This window comes from Acipenser ruthenus, chromosome 28 (genome assembly GCF_902713425.1).
Source record: "Acipenser ruthenus chromosome 28, fAciRut3.2 maternal haplotype, whole genome shotgun sequence".
Taxonomy (NCBI): domain Eukaryota; kingdom Metazoa; phylum Chordata; class Actinopteri; order Acipenseriformes; family Acipenseridae; genus Acipenser; species Acipenser ruthenus.
The window spans coordinates 4,261,107-4,284,279 of NC_081216.1; the positions used below are offsets into that span (position 1 = coordinate 4,261,107).

Below are 23,173 nucleotides of genomic sequence, written 5' to 3' on the forward strand. Positions count from 1 at the left end.
GTTGGTACCCTTACAGCTCATTGAAATAATGCTTCATTCCTCCTGAAAAGTGATGAAATTAAAAGCTATTTTATCATGTATACTTGCATGCCTTTGGTATGTCATAGAATAAAGCAAAGAAGCTGTGAAAAGAGATGAATTATTGCTTATTCATCAAAGATATTCTAAAATGGCCTGGACACATTTGTTGGTACCCCTTAGAAAAGATAATAAATAATTGGATTATAGTGATATTTCAAACGAATTAGTTTCTTTAATTAGTATCACACATGTCTCCAATCTTGTAATCAGTCATTCAGCCTATTTAAATGGAGAAAAGTAGTCACTGTGCTGTTTGGTATCATTGTGTGCACCACACTGAACATGGACCAGAGAAAGCAAAGGAGATATATGTTTGAGGAGAACAGAAAGAAAATAATAGACAAGCATGGTAAAGGTAAAGGCTACAAGACCATCTCCAAGCAGCTTCATATTCCTGTGACAACAGTTGCAAATATTATTAAGAAGTTTAAGGTCCATGGAACTGTAGCCAATCTCCCTGGGCGCGGCCGCAAGAGGAAAATCGACCCCAGATTGAACAGAAGGATAGTGCGAATGGTAGAAAAAGAACCAAGGATAACTGCCAAAGAGATACAAGCTGAACTCCAAGGTGAAGGTCCGTCAGTTTCTGATCGCACCATCCGTCACTTTTTGAGCGAAAGTGGGCTCAAAAAGTTGATAATGAAAATGAAGAACTGGAAAAGTTGATACTTTTCCAGTTCTTCATTTGCAAAGTTTCCAGCAGCACTTTACTTGCTGCAGTGGTTTAGTTCCACACTTTTCAAAGAGCCTGTTTTGAGAAGAAAAATGGCACAAAAGTGACAAGCATGGTTAACCTGTTCGCTAAGCGTTACAAAAAGGTTTGAAACCTGACATTATTTTAGTGCCAATACATGTTTCTTTTTTCTACTGTTTCTACTAAATGTGTTTTCTTGTTGTATATAGATTATCTTAGAGACCAGGCACTTTACCTCCATATTGAGGAGGTTAAACACATACAGTGGATTGCATAAGGATTCACCCCCCTTGGACTTTTCTACATTTTATTGTGTTACAACATGGAATTAAATTGGATTTAATTAGGAGTCTTTGCCATCGATCAACACAAAAAAAGTCCATAATGTCAAACTGAAAAATAAAATCTACAAATTGTTCTAAATTAATTACAAATATAAAACAGAAAATAATTGATTGCATAAATATTCACCCCCCTTTGCTATGACACACCTAAATAAGCTCTGGTGCAACCAATTGTCACTAGAAGTCACATCATTAGTTGAATGGAGTCCACCTGTGTGCTATTAAGGTGTTTTACATGATTTCAGGTTAAATACACCTGTCTCTTTTTTTGTTTTATTTTTCAGTTGTAATCCACTGTATTTGAAAGGAGAAGGAACCAAGTTACCTTTTCAATTTAGTACTTAAATTGCTTAGTGGCACTTATCTTTCCATATATCAATATCACTTTATTTGTAGTTTCTATGATCATATTTTGGCATTATTCCTTCAAACAAGTAATAGATAACTTACTGTACGTGAATAGCATTACAAAAATATTTGAACCTGGTGTTTTTTTTGTGCTAATCCATCAGTTCATTTGTTACTTTGCAGGCTTGAAAATAGAAATACTTGGCGACTCATGATCTGTTGATTAACATTGAATGTGGTTTTTTTCCTGCTTATTCAATATTCAAAGGACATGTAACTTTGCAAAATAAATATGCTGTTAAATGTTATCGAACCAAATCTATCTCTTTCTTGATTCCCTGCAGGAATTTCAAGTGTTTGATATTGAATGTTTTACGATATGCTTTATTTTAGAGGTAAATCAATGTCTAATAATTACTTGTGTAGGAATGGCAGTATTATGTAGTACTGGTAATTAAATTTTACAAGTAGTATGCACTCAGTTATTTCAAGGCAATGAGTTTGCATGGTTTGATCAAGTTATTATGACAAATGATGGAGTGAGTAGAACTTAAAATGGTGAAGTGAGTAGAACTGAAGAAAGTGGAGTCTTTTTACTCGACAGAGGCTAGTTAATGGAGCTTATGGTTTTGAGTTATCATTACTAACAGAGTGATTCAGAAGCTAGTTAACAGAACTTGTGTTTTTAGTAGACTTTACTTTAATGAGTAAGTGTGGTGTAATCAGAATAGGAAAGTTATTTAAACTTATCATCTGAAGTAATATTACCTTGAGCCTACTAAGTTCCTTCACTTGATTGTTTCAAGGCAATGAGTTTGCATGATTTTTTCAAGTAAAGGCAACTAATTAGATTTTACAGTGTAGAGCAAGTCACTTAACCTCCTTGTGCTCCGTCTTTCGGGTGAGATGTAATTGTAAGTGAGTCTGCAGCTGATGCATAGTTCACACACCCTAGTCTTTGTAAGTCGCCTTGGATAAAGGCGTCTGCTAAATAAACAAAGTAAAAATAATATTTGGACCCTTATCCGATTTTGTGAAACTTATGCTTGAGCATGTGTACAGATTTTAATGTTACGAAATGTAAAAAAACCAAGACAGTTGGTTTAGTGTTCCATTGACTACAAACATATAAAAAAAAGTCTAAAAATAGTTGCACAGTTAAGCACACTCCCAAAATAATGTCTGTCAAGCTAATGTACTAGCCATAGACCAGACAAGAAGATTTGCTTGGCTTCTGTGGTATATGGATCCCAGTAAGCATTGCTGTAAAGAACCGTTAACACTAAATCTACTGTTCTTTATAAAAACATTTATGAATGTTAAACCAGAAACATTTTAGATAGATCTTTACAAACAAAAAAGTTTTCTCCCATTGAATGATTAGGCTGCATTGATAATAATGCGTCAAAATGCCATCTCCCAATTCCTTGAACCTGTGTGTTATATTCTTATTGGCAAAACAATAGTGCATTGTCCTCATAGAAACACGCAAACAAAACTTATTAAATCATACTTTATTTTTTTGATCGCATTAAAATAAATAAATAAATCAATAAATAAATAAATAAATAAATAAATAAATATCAAACCAAGTAAAACAGATTGTTCTAAATAACTAAATGACAATACGCATCCTTACAGTCAAGGTTAATAAATAAATAAATAAATAATGCGAGAAAATGTTCACTAAAACTAAAAAACAGGCTATGAATTATAACAATTGTGTTAGTACTGATCATCACACAGTAAAAGTGTGATTATTCCATACATTGATTATTTTTGGGAAGGCGCAAGCGAGGTTTCTCATGTTCGATGCTTCTGTTTTCTTAAGGATTCCCAGCTCTGTCAAGCATCATATGTAACTGCTCCAAGTTACGAATAACTTGCATCCTTACGATTTCCCAGGCGCAGACACTGTGGTTCTGGAATAACATATTACACATGATCACATATTACATTACGTGAATAACGCCATGTATTATAATTCACATTACCATTGTGTCACAGTAGCGGCTCATACATCATTCTTTATCACCGTATACTTTTACACATATAAAAACGCTTAACTCTACCTTGTCCTTTAAAACATTTTCCATCTTTTCAAAGAACGTCTTCAGAAGCTCGCTGCGGTCGGCAAAAGAGTGCAGATCCCCAGCGAAAGCTGTTTGACCTTCCATCTAAATCAGGAAAAAAAAAGTGAATCAAGGTTGTTCTATGCAGTACAAACCGGCATTTGTGCTTAACTACATATATTCTGTATCGGTAACCTATCGAAAGTGTTACTTACGCATTCCTCAAGCTTGCCTGTCTGACGGAATAGGATATTTTTGAAGTAATGCAGCTTTGAGAGGTCCCAAGACACAGGTGTAAGAGTTTCGTCAAAAAGGTTGAAGACGTGGTTCAGAACGTTATATGCAATCAATACAGTTGTCTCAGTCTGATATATTAAAAAACAAAAACAAACAAACAAAAAAAAACCAAACATTAAATTAACAGCACATGCTAATTATTATTATTATTATTATTATTATTATTATTATTATTATTATTATTATTATTATTATTATTGATGATAATAAACTAGAGTGTTTACTTGTTCTATATATAAAGTAAATAAAATTACTTAGACCTACCGATGAATCTTCTGAATTATAGGCGTTCTGAGGAAACTGCAGGTTTATCTGTTCGGTAAGACATTTCAGCGGTAATTTGCCACCCTGTAAACAACATTAACAGCATTAAAATAATATATGTAATCGATATATATATTACATATGTGGACAATATGTAAAAAAGAGACTTTACCATGTCTTTCAGAAACCCAGTACTTAGTTCATTCTTATGTCTGAAATGAAAATCCATCCATTTGCATTCCAGAGAAAGAATTTGAGGGACAAAAGTCAAAACGAGACAAAACGTCCAGAAATGCTGCTGTGCCATTGTGAAACGAGTTTAAATCGGCCCTATAATAAAATCAAAATACTCGTTAGTTCAAAATAGTTTATAAAAGCAGTCGTAGCATACACATAGTTTTACATGTTTACCCAATAGACATACCTTAACTGATGTGGTTGATGCAATGAAAACGTCCACCGAAATATGCTGCTTGCACCCATTCTGTCAGCCTTTATAAAGGAAAGGTTAAGGTTAATTTAATAACCGAAAGAATCGTTTTCATCAGTTGAAAACGTGAGCGAACACGAGTTTTGCTTTTAATAGATTTTTCTTCTAGGGAAAATCTAACCGTTGTTTTTCTCGCTTCTGCTTTATGTGGTATACTCGCACTGAGGAATACGCTTTCTAGAATACTTATACAAGACATAATAATGATTTTATTTTTATTACTTTACTGTTTTTTTATTAGTTCATTTCTGTATTTTCACACTCATAGAACGCCAAAGTACACGTTAAAACATCTGTACAATTACAGAAAATGCAGCAGTGTAACCGTAATCCATAATCTATTATATTATTATTATTATTATTATTATTATTATTATTATTATTATTATTATTATTATTATTGTAGTAGTGTCAGTGATTTTACAGAATTTAAAAAATAACTGGCAGATGTGTAAACATTTAACAAAAAAACAAACAAACAAACAAACAACAACAACTGTCTATTATAATCGTGCTTGCTGTCTATTCAGGTGGTGCGCAATTTCAGGAGCAGCAGTTCCGAGGTCCACTGTATAAAAGGAGTTATTATTATTATTATGTATGGAGTTATGTAATTTTAAATCAGATACGCAGAGCATAACACTTTTGACGCTTTGTTGTATTCTCAGTATATTAAGTGTGGATTAAAAACACGTCAACGAGGTGGATCAATACATAACTATTATTATTTAGGGAGATATAGGCTACTGTGGAATATATGGCCATTAGCACAAAAGAGTACAATACTCCACACTCCACACTTTTTTAAGTGTGGAGTGTGGAGTAGTGGTTAGGGCTCTGGACTCTTGACCGGAGGGTCGTGGGTTCAATCCCTGGTTGGGGACACTGCTGCTGTACCCTTGAGCAAGGTACTTTACCTAGATTGCTCCAGTAAAAAACCCAGTTGTATAAATGGGTAATTGTATGTAAAAAATAATGTAATTGTATGTAAAAATAATGTGATATTTTGTAACAATTGTAAGTCGCCCTGGATAAGAGCGTCTGCTAAGAAATAAATAATAATAATAATAATAATACTTATGAAGCAGTGCTTCTAGATTTAATTTTGTGTGTGAGGTGAGAGCTCGTTTTAATGTGCCAGAAGGGATACTTTGGTTTTATACTTATCCCAATATTGTTAATGATGATCGATGCTTACTTAGTGGATTGTACATGTCCCTGCGAGGATGCTTTTGCTAATGACATCTTAATGATAGCCGGTTGTAACCGTGGGATTACTCTTTCTATTAGGCCTATGAAGCTACTTCTTGCCGTTCAGGTACTCTGGGTAGGCTACCGCGCAGGTGTTATTTTGTGATTTCTTGTATCCTGTGAAAGTTCAGCACAACAGACAGCCGTTATTCCGTTTTAACCAATAATTCCCCTTTCAAGAAGAAAACCCGAAATACCAGAGAACTCACTGCTGAAAGTCCTAATGAACAAACAGAAACCCCTTTTCCCGTTCACTTGCGATTTCACGAAACTTTTGTTTTGTAACTAAAAGTGCGAGTAATTTATTTCTATAAAATTAGAATTGTGCGTGACTCTGGTTAACTTATTGAGGGATAGTATTTTGCAACAAATTATAAGTGCCCTTATGTTTTTTTTTTTTTTTTTTTTTTTTTTTTTTTTTTTTTAATATTGTCGTAATTTAAATGTTCTTTTTATATTGGTTTGGGGAAAGGATTAGCAACGTCGATTAAAATTGCTTTCAAAATAGATTTCAGTATCTCTGCACGTTTTAATTCTCTTCGTTCTACAAGCACATTTGCGGCGGGTAGGGGAGACCGGGGTTGGTTGTCACACGGGTTGGTTGTCTCAGTGCTTATAACTATGACACTAGATGGATGGTGCAGGCAGGTGATACTAACGCTGAAATGTGTGTTCTATTGTCTGGAACTCAACCATCTTGTAATTTGAGGTAAATTCCATCTAACATAAAGGTTAGCACATATTTCATTTTTTTCATACCCAAAGTAAAAATGTGTATCTTGTTATTTATGTTATAACTCTTAGTAGTATTGGAGTTTGTTTGAACTGATGGCCATGCTAATAGAACCAGATACTGGCTATCTTTTGGTGTAAAAACAAAACCAGTAGGTTCTCCCAGCTGTACTGAGAGAATTAAATTGTCATGTGAAGTCGGGTTGGGGCAGGTTGCCACATAGTTTTTGGGGTTGGTTGTCACATGTAAATCCTATAGGAAGAAGTCTTATATTTTTTCTTTCTACTTTTTTACACCAACATGTGTAAAAAAGTCCTGGGACACTATCACCCTTCGTGTAAATGTGCTTTATTTTGCTCTTATCTGCCCCCTATTTTACTGCATTTAATCCTGTACTTCAGAATACAGTAATCTGCCAAGTGTTTAACCTGTAGTACTTTGTATTTAATCATATCCTGCTGTAACTATCACTATTTAATCATATCCTGATGTCACTATCACTATTATCTGCTGTATTATTGAATTGTGGTTTGTCACACTTGTACTTTGCTTGAACAAAAGTTATAGTATTTCTTGCTCTTATTGTAACACTTGAAATGTATTTGCTTACGATTGTAAGTTGCCCTGGATAAGGGCGTCTGCTAAGAAATAAATAATAATAATAATAATAATAATAATAATAATAATAATAATAATAATAATAATAATAATAATAATAACATGTGGGATATTTCACCATATAATGCTTATTTAAGTTATATAATGTTTGTCCTCCGGTTCTGCAGAGGCTGTGGTATTATTTTGTAGCATGGGTCAACATTTCAAATATATAGGTCTATAGTAAAAATACAACTTTTTCTGTCATTGTACACAGTATAAACTTTATGTTATTTAAAAAAAAAAAGAAAAAGAAAAGTTACATTACTGTCTACTGTAAAACCAAGAACCTACTTTTTTTGACAAACAACCCCAATATGGGCAGGTTGTCACAGGTGACCGGCGCATTTTCAACCGTCTAAATATCATATTTGGAATAAAGTTATTCTTCAATATAACGAGGAATAGAACCTCGCAGTATGTCACCAGATTGAGGAAAATAACCAACCCCAGTCTCCCCCTATAAGATCCTCCCCAAAATAAATTGCCCAAACCTTCGCAAGAAATTGTTCTGACCTACACAAAAGATATGTGTGAGAGAAGATCTTTTTTTCTTCCCACAAGCACGCAAAACAGGTCCAACAAACATATTTCTCGTTTTTCTACTGCGCAATCGCCAGACCGCTAGCGCAGCTGGGATATCAAAATCAACACTGTAGTAGAGATGCTGGATTTAGCTGCATTTCAATGTCATTGGAGGAGACAATGTCTGGCTAGTTTAACGTACTTTTTTTCCCCGCCGATCTGAGCCCCCCATACCGCTGCAGAAGGCAGCCGACGAAAACTGAATCCTTTTCGCTCATTCCCTTGTCTGGAACATCCTCTTCACAAGTTCTGCATTTATTCGAATTGCTGTTATCTATAGAAACAGCTTGATCCGAATCTGATATTGTCGTAGCATAACCTACTGTCTGTTTTCACGCACCCACGTTTTGTGAGAATTTGGTAACTGTGACGCTACTGTCAGAACATACTTCCTTCGACTGTTCGAACAAATGCCACTTTTCAGAACACTGTTTGTGGTGCCAGATTATGAATGTTTCTGAAGTTTTTTCTTTAGATTTATCCAGTCCTTCACTCCATTTTCAGTGAAAGCGGCATCTTTTGAACTTCTGAAAAAGTGTCTGCAAGTAAAGCAGAAAACCGCATCTGCCTGCATACTGTACTCTAAATAGGATAACGTATTTTAATATTCTGATGAAAATTAATGGTTTTGCTTACCAAAGACAGTTTTTGGATACACAGGTAAACAAGGCGGTGACAGTCCCGTTGCAGTATCACCAAGGTCCAAAATACAGGATTTAGTTGCATTTCAATGTCATTCGAGGAGACAATGCTTGGCTGGTTTAAAGTCCATTCTTCCCGCCAATCTGAGCCTCATATAGATATTCAAAAGTTTAAGGTAAGAGTGCAGTCATTTTTTTTTGCAAATATACCTTATGAAATACGTTGAATGCCCCTTGATTATAAATACCATAGTAAGTGCATGTTTAGAAGCTTAATAGTCAGTGTTAATAAGTGATTTAAATTGGTGTGAAGTGATGGAGATGGTGTTTGAAATTAGTGTAGGTACTGTAGGACTGCAGAACAGGTTAACAGATTTAAAGGTTTTAAAAAACAGTGCAGCTTGTTATCCTGACTGTTTTTCTAATTTGCTTAAATAAGCATAACATGTTTTAAAGTACAAGCTAGTGCTATGTTAAACTTCGTTTATTTGGCCGTCTTATGTTGGAAAACAAAAACAATGTCAAATATATATGTAGCATCCCTGAGTGGTTTCGAGGTCTGTTTTGTGCTATAAATTATTATACAAGTTCTCAAAACGACGCAGGAGAATGAATACGGTTTACAGCTTTTATTTGAGTTCGTCAGTCCGACTAATTTTCAAACTCAACACAATGAATAAAACCTAGTATTCAGACTCACTAGTAACAGAGAAATAAAAGAACAAATCCAAGCACCGGTAACTGATATTGTTTTATTGTACGACCAACAATTGAAAGTAATCATTTAACTTCATTAACGTATGCATTTATATGTGTAGTTGTTCATATAACGCAGACTAGGTGAAGGAGATGAGTCATAAAGAAAGATGGTCTACTCGGGCTTCTGAGATCATCGCCACCTGCTGGAGTGGATGGCAACTCAGCAATAATAAAACAGTTCCCTACTTTTTCGAAGGGAGCGTATTGTTACCTTAAATAACCCAGGCTAATATAATATAATCACCGTTTTGATCCCTAATAAACCTCAGACAAGCTAACACTTTTTTGTAGACGTTATTAAAACACGTTCAATGATATTCTTTTTTTTTTTAAATCCCATCTCATTTCAATGATAACCTACACAAACCAACGCTCTCCTCTCCCCTCCCGCCCCACGCTGGCTTTCTAAAAATGTCATCACATTTAGAATTAATCCTCTCTTTTGAAAATGCTGCTTTTCTCTGTTAGCATGGAGTGCCTCCATGATGAGAGAGAAAAAACGTGCTGAAAGGCAGCTTTTATAAGACAAGCACAGGCTCATAACACCTGCTTTATTATTATTATTGTTACAGATTAGTTAAATTACATATGAGGGACACAGAGACGCTAAAGCTTCTATATCTTTATCTTGCATTACTCCAGTTGTTTCCTATTTCGTATCTGCCAGCTGGGTCTATTAGATTTGGTTGATACGCGGAGCTTGCGAAATTGATAGTATTGCTTTGGTCCATAACCATTAAAATGTGTCTCTGTGTGTGTTTTTAATGTAAATTAAGAAAACTGCTATAATGACAATTCTTTTTTATATGAAAGCTATAGATAAAAAAAGTAATTGTGTGGTGTATTGACCAGTCCCCTTTCTTCTTCCTCTCTTCTGAAAATGCTTTTTATAAAACTGGTCTCAGCTCACAACACCAGCTTTCCATCCGTGTTACTAAGCACGCGATTTAAGGTGCACCTTATAGTCAACACGGTTTACTAGATTCCATGTGCATATCATTCCCCTCATTAGTGCTATCTTCCTATTCAATTTGAAGACATTGCAATGTATTAGGCATATTCAGCAGATGCTATTCAACCCAGCACCTAATTTTTAATGCATGTGTGACCTTCTAATTGAACATACATCGTCTCTGAAAAGTAAACCAACTAAAGCAAACCATAACAGCTATTCATGAGCAGGATGTAGCTACTCAGATCAATCTTCATATTTTAACAATAATAAAAATGACAAAAAAGATTTAAGCATCATGACTAAAACAATACATTTTTTTTACAATTTATTTGAATAAATACATATCAATAAATAACATACAAAATGCTTAGACAATTACAACCATTAAATAAAAAACATATAAATATATAAATAAATGTTTATAAATAGATAAATTAAGGAATCAACACCTACATAATAACACTTGTTCATAAATGGTGCCGTAACTTCAATACATCATATATTTTAACAATAAATAAATATGAACACGTAAACATTAAATACAATTAATTTAAATAAAAAAGTTAAATAAATAATTCAATAAATAAATCCTTTGTTATCTATATTTACAGAAATATCCATAATGCATAACACTTTATAAATCTCTCCCAAAACAAAAAGGAAATATTAAACGTTGGAATTATCCATCATGTGTGTTCTAATATGAGCAGTGAATCGATCCATCCTTTCCAAATTGTCTTGAACTTGTATTCTGATAACCTCCCAGGCACGAGCAGAGTAATTCTAAAACCAAAAGAAAGAGTTATTTCAGTTAGTTCAGTCAACAAATTGGGACCGATATCCTTATTTTTCAGTGGTTATTATGGAGTGATGGACTCCCTCTCCCAGAAGCCTTTGGAACTGCCTTGGGTCACATGATTGCAAGGCTCTCCCATGATTGCAACACAGAAATCACAGTAACAAGCATTATAAACATGTTAAAAACACCAAAGAAAGGGAATATTGGGCATCCTTAAAAAAGAATGTGTACAATTTGCATAAAATTAAAAAAGGGAAAGACATTTTATCTTGTCATATCCTGGAGCTACAATGGCAATAGCAACAGGAATTACCATACCTTGTTTTCCAAAAAATGTTCTAACTTTTTAAAATATGATTCCAGTGTCTTGATTTCAGAAGATCGTCTGTTGTAGTAGTAGTTCATCTCCTGCATCTGTGTAAAAAATAAAATAAAAAATCAATCAATCAATATACCTGTACATAAAGGCTTTACCCCAGTGTGTTGGTTCTAAAAACGGTTTGGTATCTATTTATAGACAAAAATACAACTAATGTAGTTCTATATAGGTCTCACATGTGCATTTTTAAAAGAATCACATTTTAAAGCAAACATGTATTTTCATTTACATTTTTTTCAGGTACATACTACAGTAGGTTATGGCAAACTTCCAGGTTGCTTGCATTCCCCATGAATTTCTGGTTAAAACATGTAACTGACTGCAGAACGGGTCAGTCATTAAGAGAAGCAGCTAATTGGTTAAGATAGAAGGCATTGGACGGCTGGAGTCAATTTAACTCTCTGCAGGTTAAATGAACTAGAATGTGCAAGACTACCTGAATGTAAGGCAGGCAAACCAAGCTTTCATTAAATTAAAATTGTCCTTTTTTAAAAATTGAAATACACTTTTGCTCTGCATGCCTTTAAAAACTGCACATACAATAACTATATAGTGAATGAATGTGCACAACAGGTAAGATTTATTGAATTATTTGCTTCATGAAAAAGGATTGATTAATAATGAATAACGTACACAAGACTTGAGTTCTTTAGTCTGTCGGTAGAGGTTGTTCCTGAAGATATCCAGCGCAGTCCTGTTCCATGTTGTCACCGAGTCTTGATTTAAATTGAAAATCTTGCTGATGTTAAGAAATGCTTCATAAACCTCAAACACATTGTCTCCCAACTGTAAACAAATACATGAACAAATCAGTTACAGCATTCTGTAAAGCTTAAACTCTTGAAGTTCAGTTGAAGAATAAAAACGTTTTTTTAAGGAAAATAGAAAAAGGAAAACATAAAAATATAAAACTAGAAAATTGTATGCAAATAAATTCTAGAAATCGTGCTTGCCATTAATGAAACATGTTTTGGAGGTGCTATTTAACTACAGGTGTAAATGCAGTATAACTATGTTACAGAAACTACATTTATTATAAATGGAACTTCTTTAGTTACAATGTGGCCTAATGTTGCTACCACTGTATATAAACACACATACCAAAAAAAAAAAAAAAAAAAAAAAAAACAATTCGAATAACAGTGCAGGAAAACTGTAATTAAATACCAAATAATGTTATTTAAGTGATGAATAAAAAATATAAAAAAACAGGCAGGTTTACCTTCATATGTTTGTGCATTTTGTAAGCTTTAGGTGGGATATGCATGTGTGCTCTTTCTTTAACAAACTCCTTGCCCTGAAAGGAAAAGAAAAGAAAATGTCAAAATCCACCAAATGAAATTACTGCACAAATTATTAAGAAGAAAATCATGTATTATTATTATTATTATTATTATTATTATTATTATTATTATTATTATTATTATTATTATTATTATTATTATTATTATTATTATTATTATGCATTTATTTGTCCTAAAGAATCAATATTTAACTGAAAAGCTGCATCAATAGATTCTGAAACATTGCTCACGCCATACTCCCTTCATGAACACGTGTAATAGGCTCTACCCGAGAATACATACATCCACCATTCCTATTAGGTTTAATACTTTTAAACATCGCTCGTTCATTCTATACTAGTGTTCTAAGTACAGCTGAAGGTTATCTTACCATGTGTTTCAGCAGGTTCATGGTTTCTTTGCTGGTGGGTTTGTACAGGTCGTCCTTGATCCATTTGCATCCTAGCGATGAGCAGCAGCCGCATAATAGCGACAGTACAAAGCAGAATGTGAACATATTTCGGCCCATTGTGAGTCTTGCAACTTGTATTCGAAGTTTGCGGTATAAAATTGTGAGCGGTAAGCTGTTCTAGTCTCGTGTCTCGAAGGATTTCCAGGCGGTGTGCTGAGTGCCATGCTGTACAGGTGAGTATATATACACCTGGCGACGCAGGTAAGTCGGAAAGCGAAAACTGTAAGGAGTTTCCCCACAGCCGGGTATTCCTCTGCACATAGTTTTGTTTGCTATTTTCAAACGAAGACATTAGAAAGTGTAGAAAGTGCAGCTACCTTATGTTAGTATTCTATTAAAACATAATATATATTTTTTTCAAATGTATTCTCTATGGATCTATGTTTGCTTTCACTTTAGCCTGCACTTTCTGTTAAAGTTAAGACGGACTTTTATCGTGATTTCCTGCGTTCCCATTTGCTTTAATTAGCTGAAATCAAAAGCCCTTTTTGTATAATTTATACAGGTTTCCCATTAATACTGAACAGTAACATGTCGTTCTTTCTTTCTTTCTTTCTTTCTTTCTTTCTTTCTTTCTTTCTTTCTTTCTTTCTTTCTTTCTTTGGCAACATTTGTTGAACTCGTTAACACCGCCATGTCAAAATAAAGTACACAAACCACACGCATACATACAAACAAATAACAACAGCAAAGTAACGTCAAATAATACGCGTTGAAATCCACTGACAAACGCTGCATCGGCACAGCTAAAAAAATGGACAGAACGCGTTATGAACCCCCCTCGCGCTTATTCTTTCATTTCGTCTATCTGTCAAATAAAATTGAATGTACTTATAAAGTAAAAGAAAAAAAATAAAACAAAAAATAAATAACTCCGATAAAGCCTTGAAAGGAATTCCGCAATGGTCCAGTGATTTAAAAAAGCAACATGAAAACGGAAGATGAGTAGCTACATGTACTCCTGTCAACCGCTCTTCTGGTCTCTGACGTAGCCTGTTCCATGAGTGTTTTTGGAAATCGGAAGTGTGTTGGAGCCAGTGCGCTTTCACTATCTAACTCCGAGTTGTTTCAACTTTTATTTGTAGAAATTTTAAAAATACAACTTTGGGGTACATAAGAGACTTGTATATTATATAATCGAATCATATATTTCACCTCGCCTCGGGGTAGATGTTTTGTTGCCTATTAGGTGGTAGTGCGTTTTAGGGGGTTGGGGGGTTACAAGAATGTCATGGACTCTGCCACACATGATATAAATGAAGATGTGCAGTGATAAACGTTGGAATATATAGTGTCAATAAGATGTTGTGAGAACCAATTAAAAATAAACACCCAGGTGTGTATTGTAGGTTGCCTACAATTTAAAACTAAAACTAGCTTCACTGTGTTTTTCGAGGAACAATTGTATTGCATACCTAGTAATAGTTTACACCGTCTTCACCAATTAGCTAGCACAGGCCTATTGATTTATGACTAGGAGGTAGCATCTAGAAAATGAAAGTATTCCATGTGGATCCCGTCGTGCAAAGTTCAAACTCCTCCCAGATTCGCTTTCATAGTATAAACTCCAGGCAGGCAGGCCACAGTATATACAGCGCACTATATACGTCGTTTTGAAAATGGATTTGAGGAGCTTATGGAAATGCAAACTCGCAAAAGAGATTTATACTTCCATTTTTTAGATGTATTAAATACATTAATACATGAATAACTACATAAATAAATGCAAAAGTTAATGAAGTTAAATGATCACTTTCAAGTGTTGGTCGTACAATAAAACAATATCAGTTACATAAAAAAAAAAAAAAATCAATGCAGATCTGTTCTAAAATGTTCACCCCAGACCTGCTTCCTGGGATAAAGGTGTTTTTGTGTGCATTAACCGGATATAATAGAAAGGCATTTTTATTCAAATATGGGAATTGCTCATTTTTAATATCATGTAATCAAAGAAACTACAAAATGACATCGCAAAAGTCTACTGGAAGCCATGACAGTAGTACAGTGTAAGCACAGGTAAGTTTTGCAGAGATGGGGTTAATTCTGTCCTGCCAACAATCACAGGTGTGGTCATTCCCCAATTAGGCATTTGAGTTTAGGCATCTGCTATAAAGATACACCTGCTTTCTATCCGTGTTACTAAGCACGCGATTTAAGGTGCACCTTATAGTCAACACGGTTTACTAGATTCCATGTGCATATCATTCCCCTCATTAGTGCTATCTTCCCATATCATTTGAAGACATTGCAATGTATTAGGCATATTCAGCAGATGCTATTCAACCCAACACCTACAGACGTGCTCAAATTTGTTGGTACCCTTACAGTTCATTGAAATAATGCTTCATTCCTCCTGAAAAGTGATGAAATTAAAAGCTATTTTATCATGTATACTTGCATGCCTTTGGTATGTCATAGAATAAAGCAAAGAAGCTGTGAAAAGAGATGAATTATTGCTTATTCTACAAAGATATTCTAAAATGGCCTGGACACATTTGTTGGTACCCCTTAGAAAAGATAATAAATAATTGGATTATAGTGATATTTCAAACTAATTAGTTTCTTTAATTAGTATCACACATGTCTCCAATCTTGTAATCAGTCATTCAGCCTATTTAAATGGAGAAAAGTAGTCACTGTGCTGTTTGGTATCATTGTGTGCACCACACTGAACATGGACCAGAGAAAGCAAAGGAGAGAGTTGTCTGAGGAGAACAGAAAGAAAATAATAGACAAGCATGGTAAAGGTAAAGGCTACAAGACCATCTCCAAGCAGCTTCATGTTCCTGTGACAACAGTTGCAAATATTATTAAGAAGTTTAAGGTCCATGGAATCGTAGCCAATCTCCCTGGGCGCGGCCGCTAGTGGAAAATCGACCCCAGATTGAACAGAAGGATAGTGCGAATGGTAGAAAAAGAACCAAGGATAACTGCCAAAGAAATACAAGCTGAACTCCAAGGTGAAGGTCCGTCAGTTTCTGATCGCACCATCCGTCGCTTTTTGAGCGAAAGTGTGCTCAAAAAGTTGATAATGAAAATGAAGAACTGGAAAAGTTGATACTTTTCCAGTTCTTCATTTGCAAAGTTTCCAGCAGCACTTTACTTGCTGCAGTGGATTAGTTCCACACTTTTCAAAGAGCCTGTTTTGAGAAGAAAAATGGCACGAAAGTGACAAGCATGGTTAACCTGTTCGCTAAGCGTTACAAAAAGGTTTGAAACCTGACATTATTTTAGTGCCAATACATGTTTCTTTTTTCTACTGTTTCTACTAAATGTGTTTTCTTGTTGTATATAGATTATCTTAGAGACCAGGCACTTTACCTCCATATTGAGGAGGTTAAACCCATACAGTGGATTGCATAAATATTCACCCCCCTTGGACTTTTCTACATTTTATTGTGTTACAACATGGAATTAAATTGGATTTAATTAGGAGTTTTTGCCATCGATCAACACAAATAAGTCCATAATGTCAAACTGAAAAATAAAATCTACAAATTGTTCTAAATTAATTACAAATATAAAACAGAGAATAATTGATTGCATAAATATTCACCCCCTTTGCTATGACACACCTAAATAAGCTCTGGTGCAACCAATTGTCACTAGAAGTCACATCATTAGTTGAATGGAGTCCACCTGTGTGCAATTAAGGTGTTTCACATGATTTCAGGTTAAATACACCTGTCTCTTTTTTTTTGTTTTATTTTTCAGTTGCAATCCACTGTATTTGAAAGGAGAAGGAACCAAGTTACCTTTTCAATTTAGTACTTAAATTGCTTAGTGGCACTTATCTTTCCATATATCAATAGCACTTTATTTGTAGTTTCTATGATCATATTTTGGCATTACTCCTTCAAACAAGTAATAGATAACTTACTGTGCGTGAATAGCATTACAAAAAGATTTGAAACCTGGTGTTTTTTTTGTGCTAATCCATCAGTTCATTTGTTACTTTGCAGGCTTGAAAATAGAAATACTTGGCGACTCATGATCTGTTGATTAACATTGAATGTGGTTTTTTTCCTGCTTATTCAATATTCAAAGGACATGTAACTTTGCAAAATAAATATGCTGTTAAATGTTATCAAACCAAATCTATCTCTTTCTTGATTCCCTGCAGGAACTCTGTTTTAATTTCAAGTGTTTGATATTGAATGTTTTACGATATGCTTTATTTTAGAGGTAAATCAATGTCTAATAATTACTTGTGTAGGAATGGCAGTATTATGTAGTACTGGTAATTAAATTTTACAAGTAGTATGCACTCAGTTATTTCAAGGCAATGAGTTTGCATGGTTTGATCAAGTTATTATGACAAATGATGGAGTGAGTAGAACTTTAAATGGTGAAGTGAGTAGAACTGAAGAAAGTGGAGTCTTTTTACTCGACAGAGGCTAGTTAATGGAGCTTATGGTTTTGAGTTATCATTACTAACAGAGTGAGTCAGAAGCTAGTTAACAGAACTTGTGTTTTTTAGTAGACTTTACTTTAATGAGTAAGTGTGGTGTAATCAGAATAGGAAAGTTATTCAAACTTATCATCTGAAGTAATATTACCTTGAGCCTACTGAGTTCCGTCACTTGATTGTTTCAAGGCAATGAGTTTGCATGATTTTTTCAAGTAAAGGCAACTAATTAGATTTTACAGTGTAGAGCAAGTCACTTAACCTCCTTGTGCTCCGTCTTTCGGGTGAGATGTAATTGTAAGTGAGTCTGCAGCTGATGCATAGTTCACACACCCTAGTCTCTGTAAGTCGCCTTGGATAAAGGCGTCTGCTAAATAAACAAAGTAAAAATAATATTTGGACCCTTATCCGATTTTGTGAAACTTATGCTTGAGCATTTGTACAGATTTTAATGTTACGAAATGTAAAAAAAAACAAGACAGTTGGTTTAGTGTTCCATTGACTACAAACATATAAAAGAAAGTCTAAAAATAGTTGCACAGTTAAGCACACTCCCAAAATAATGTCTGTCAAGCTAATGTACTAGCCATAGACCAGACAAGAAGATTTGTTTGGCTTCTGTGGTATATGGATCCCAGTAAGCATTGCTGTAAAGAACCGTTAACACTAAATCTACTGTTCTTTATAAAAACATTTATGAATGTTAAACCAGAAACATTTTAGATAGATCTTTACAAACAAAAAAGTTTTCTCCCATTGAATGATTAAATCATACTTTATTTTTTTGATCGCATTAAAATAAATAAATAAATAAATAAATAAATAAATAAATAAATATCAAACCAAGTAAAACAGGTTGTTCTAAATAACTAAATGACAATACGTATCCTGACAGTCAAGGTTAATAAATAAATAAATAAATAAATAAATAATTAAATAATGCGAGAAAATGTCCACTATAACAAAGAAACAGGCTATGAATTATAACAATTGTGTTAGTACTGATCATCACACAGTAAAAGTGTGATTATTCCATACATTGATTATTTTTGGGAAGGCGCAAGCGAGGTTTCTCATGTTCGATGCTTCTGTTTTCTTAAGGATTCCCAGCTCTGTCAAGCATCATATGTAACTGCTCCAAGTTACGAATAACTTGCATCCTTACGATTTCCCAGGCGCAGACACTGTGGTTCTGGAATAACATATTACACATGATCACATATTACATTACGTGAATAACGCCATGTATTATAGTTCACATTACCATTGTGTCACAGTAGCGGCTCATACATTATTCTTTATCACCGTATACTTTTACACATATAAAAACGCTTAACTCTACCTTGTCCTTTAAAACATTTTCCATCTTTTCAAAGTACGTCTTCAGAAGCTCGCTGCGGTCGGCAAAAGAGTGCAGATCCCCAGCGAAAGCTGTTTGACCTTCCATCTAAATCAGGAAAAAAAAAGTGAATCAAGGTTGTTCTATGCAGTACAAACCGGCATTTGTGCTTAACTACATATATTCTGTATCGGTAACCTATCGAAAGTGTTACTTACGCATTCCTCAAGCTTGCCTGTCTGACGGAATAGGATATTTTTGAAGTAATGCAGCTTTGAGAGGTCCCAAGACACAGGTGTAAGAGTTTCGTCAAAAAGGTTGAAGACGTGGTTCAGAACGTTATATGCAATCAATACAGTTGTCTCAGTCTGATATATTAAAAAACAAAAACAAACAAAAAAACCCAAACATTAAATTAACAGCACAGGCTAATTATTATTATTATTATTATTATTATTATTATTATTATTATTATTATTATTATTATTATTATTATTATTATTATTATTGATGATAATAAACTAGAGTGTTTACTTGTTCTATATATAAAGTAAATAAAATGACTTAGACCTACCGATGAATCTTCTGAATTATAGGCGTTCTGAGGAAACTGCAGGTTTATCTGTTCGGTAAGACATTTCAGCGGTAATTTGCCACCCTGTAAACAACATTAACAGCATTAAAATAATATATGTCATCGATATATATATTACATATGTGGACAATATGTAAAAAAGAGACTTTACCATGTCTTTCAGAAACCCAGTACTTAGTTCATTCTTATGTCTGAAATGAAAATCCATCCATTTGCATTCCAGAGAAAGAATTTGAGGGACAAAAGTCAGAACGAGACAAAACGTCCAGAAATGCTGCTGTGCCATTGTGAAACGAGTTTAAATCGGCCCTATAATAAAATCAAAATACTCGTTAGTTCAAAATAGTTTATAAAAGCAGTCATAGCATACACATAGTTTTACACGTTTACCCAATAGACATACCTTAACTGATGTGGTTGATGCAAAGAAAACGTCCACCGAAATATGTTGCTTGCACCCATTCTGTCAGCCTTTATAAAGGAAAGGTTAAGGTTAATTTAATAACCGAAAGAATCGTTTTCATCAGTTGAAAACGTGAGCGAACACGAGTTTTGCTTTTAATAGATTTTTCTTCTAGGGAAAATCTAACCGTTGTTTTTCTCGCTTCTGCTTTATGTGGTATACTCGCACTGAGGAATACGCTTTCTAGAATACTTATACAAGACATAATAATGATTATTTTATTTTTATTACTTTACTGTTTTTTTATTAGTTCATTTCTGTAATTTCACACTCATAAAACGCCAAAGTACACGTTAAAACATCTGTACAATTACAGAAAATGCAGCAGTGTAACCGTAATCCATAATCTATTATATTATTATTATTATTATTATTATTATTATTATTATTATTATTGTAGTAGTGTCAGTGATTTTACAGAATTTAAAAAATAACTGGCAGATGTGTAAACATTTAACAAAAAAACAAACAAACAAACAACAACAACTGTCTATTATAATCGTGCTTGCTGTCTATTCAGGTGGTGCGCAATTTCAGGAGCAGCAGTTCCGAGGTCCACTGTATAAACGGAGTTATTATTATTATTATGTATGGAGTTATGTAATTTTAAATCAGATACGCAGAGCATAACACTTTTGACACTTTGTTGTATTCTCAGTATATTATGTGTGGATTAAAAACACGTCAACGAGGTGGATCAATACATAACTATTATTATTTAGGGAGATATAGGCTACTGTGGAATATATGGCCATTAGCACAAATTAGTACAATACTTATGAAGCAGTGCTTCTAGATTTAATTTTGTGTGTGAGGTGAGAGCTCGTTTTAATGTGCCAGAAGGGATACTTTGGTTTTATACTTATCCCAATATTGTTAATGATGATAGATGCTTACTTAGTGGATTGTACATGTCCCTGCGAGGATGCTTTTGCTAATGACATCTTAATGATAGCCGGTTGTAACCGTGGGATTACTCTTTCTATTAGGCCTATGAAGCTACTTCTTGCCGTTCAGGTACTCTGGGTAGGCTACCGCGCAGGTGTTATTTTGTGATTTCTTGTATCCTGTGAAAGTTCAGCACAACAGACAGCCGTTCTTCCGTTTTAACCAATAATTCCCCTTTCAAGAAGAAAACCCGAAATACCAGAGAACTCACTGCTGAAAGTCCTAATGAACAAACAGAAACCCCTTTTCCCGTTCACTTGCGATTTCACGAAACTTTTGTTTTGTAACTAAAAGTGCGAGTAATTTATTTCTATAAAATTAGAATTGTGTGTGACTCTGGTTAACTTATTGAGGGATAGTATTTTGCAACAAATTATAAGTGCCCTTATGTTTTTTTTTGTTGTTTTTTTTTAATATTGTCGTAATTTAAATGTTCTTTTTATACTGGTTTGGAGAAAGGATTAGCAACGTCGATTAAAATTGCTTTCAAAATAGATTTCAGTATCTCTGCACGTTTTAATTATCTTCGTTCTACAAGCATATTTGCGGCGGGTAGGGGAGACCGGAGTTGGTTGTCACAGGGGTTGGTTGTCTCAGTGCTTATAACTATGACACTAGATGGATGGTGCAGGCAGGTGACACTAACGCTGAAATGTGTGTTCTATTGTCTGGAACTCAACCATCTTGTAATTTGAGGTCAATTCCATCTAACATAAAGGTTAGCACAAATTTCATTTTTTTCATACCCAAAGTAAAAATGTATATCTTGTTATTTATGTTATAACTCTTAGTAGTATTGGAGTTTGTTTGAACTGATGGCCATGCTAATAGAACCAGATACTGGCTATCTTTTGGTGTAAAAACAAAACCAGTAGGTTCTCCCAGTAGTACTGAGAGAATTAAATTGTCATGTGAAGTCGGGTTGGGGCAGGTTGCCACATAGTTTTTGGGGTTGGTTGTCACATGTAAATCCTATAGGAAGAAGTCTTATATTTTTTCTTTCTACTTTTTTTACACCAGCATGTGGGATATTTCACCATATAATGCTTATTTAAGTTATTTAATGTTTGTCCTCCGGTTCTGCAGAGGCGTGGTATTATTTTGTAGCATGGGTCAACATTTCAAATATATAGGTCTATAGTAAAAATACAACTTTTTCTGTCATTGTACACAGTATAAACTTTATGTTATTTAAAAAAAAAAGTTGCTTTACTCTCTACTGTAAAACCAAGAACCTACTTTTTTTGACAACCAACTCCAGTATGGGCAGGTTGTCACAGTTGACCGGCGCATTTTCAACCGTCTAAATATCATATTTGGAATAAAGTTATTCTTCAATATAACGAGGAACAGAACCTCGCAGTATATCACCAGATTGAGGAAAATAATAAAGAGTAAAATGAGTGACAACCAACCCCAGTCTCCCCCTATAAGAGGCTTGGGGAGGCTAAGCCTCCCCAAAATAAATTGCACAAACACTCGCAAGAAATTGTTCTGACCTACACAAAAGATATGTGTGAGAGAAGATCTTTTTTTTCTTCCTACAAGCACGCAAAACAGGTCCAATAAACATATTTCTCGTTTTTCTACTGCGCAACCGCCAGACCGCTAGGGCAGCTGGAATGTTTCTGAAGTTTTTTCTTTAGATTTATCCAGTCCTTCACTCCATTTTCAGTGAAAGCGGCATCTTTTAAACTTCTGAAAAAGTGTCTGCAAGGAAAGCAGAAAACCGCATCTGCCTGCATACTGTACTCTAAATAGGATAACGTATTTTAATATTCTGATGAAAATGAATGGTTTTGCTTACCAAAGACAGTTTTTGGATACACAGGTAAACAAGGCTGTGACAGTCCCGTTGCAGTATCACCAAGGTCCAAAATACAGGATTTAGTTGCATTTCAATGTCATTCGAGGAGACAATGCTTGGCTGGTTTAAAGTCCATTCTTCCCGCCAATCCTGAGCCTCATATAGATATTCAAAAGTTTAAGGTAAGAGTGCAGTCATTTTTTTTGCAAACATACCTTATGAAATACGTTGAATGCCCCTTGATTATAAATACCATAGTAAGTGCATGTTTAGAAGCTTAATAGTCAGTGTTAATAAGTGATTTAAATTGGTGTGAAGTGATGGAAATGGTGTTTGAAATTGGTGTAGGTACTGTAGGACTGCAGAACAGGTTAACGGATTTAAAGGTTTTAAAAAACAGTGCAGCTTGTTATCCTGACTGTTTTTCTAATTTGCTTAAATAAGCATAACATGTTTTAAAGTACAAGCTAGTGCTATGTTAAACTTCATTTATTTGGCCGTCTTATGTT

General features: G+C 34.3%; 3 protein-coding genes across 3 annotated transcripts; all 3 read right to left on the bottom strand.

Moving 5' to 3' along the window:
• Nucleotides 1-3,293: 3,293 nt before the first annotated feature.
• On the bottom strand, nt 3,294-4,583 carry LOC131701926 (interferon alpha-1-like). Its single transcript, XM_059002761.1, has 5 exons — nt 4,512-4,583; nt 4,101-4,184; nt 3,755-3,904; nt 3,540-3,644; nt 3,294-3,389 (listed from the first exon to the last, which is right to left on the bottom strand). The coding sequence occupies exons 1-5, from the start codon at nt 4,581-4,583 to the stop codon at nt 3,294-3,296; spliced, it is 507 nt and encodes a 168-aa protein (XP_058858744.1).
• Nucleotides 4,584-10,837: 6,254 nt separating this feature from the next.
• LOC117964173 (interferon a3-like) lies at nt 10,838-13,161 on the bottom strand. The gene is made up of 5 exons (XM_034906803.2): nt 13,024-13,161; nt 12,572-12,646; nt 11,983-12,135; nt 11,289-11,384; nt 10,838-10,954 (listed from the first exon to the last, which is right to left on the bottom strand). The coding sequence occupies exons 1-5, from the start codon at nt 13,159-13,161 to the stop codon at nt 10,838-10,840; spliced, it is 579 nt and encodes a 192-aa protein (XP_034762694.2).
• Nucleotides 13,162-18,608: 5,447 nt separating this feature from the next.
• Nucleotides 18,609-19,732, bottom strand: LOC117969717 (interferon alpha-1-like). The gene is made up of 5 exons (XM_059002762.1): nt 19,598-19,732; nt 19,426-19,509; nt 19,070-19,219; nt 18,855-18,959; nt 18,609-18,704 (listed from the first exon to the last, which is right to left on the bottom strand). The coding sequence occupies exons 1-5, from the start codon at nt 19,730-19,732 to the stop codon at nt 18,609-18,611; spliced, it is 570 nt and encodes a 189-aa protein (XP_058858745.1).
• Between the last annotated feature and the right edge of the window lie 3,441 nt (nt 19,733-23,173).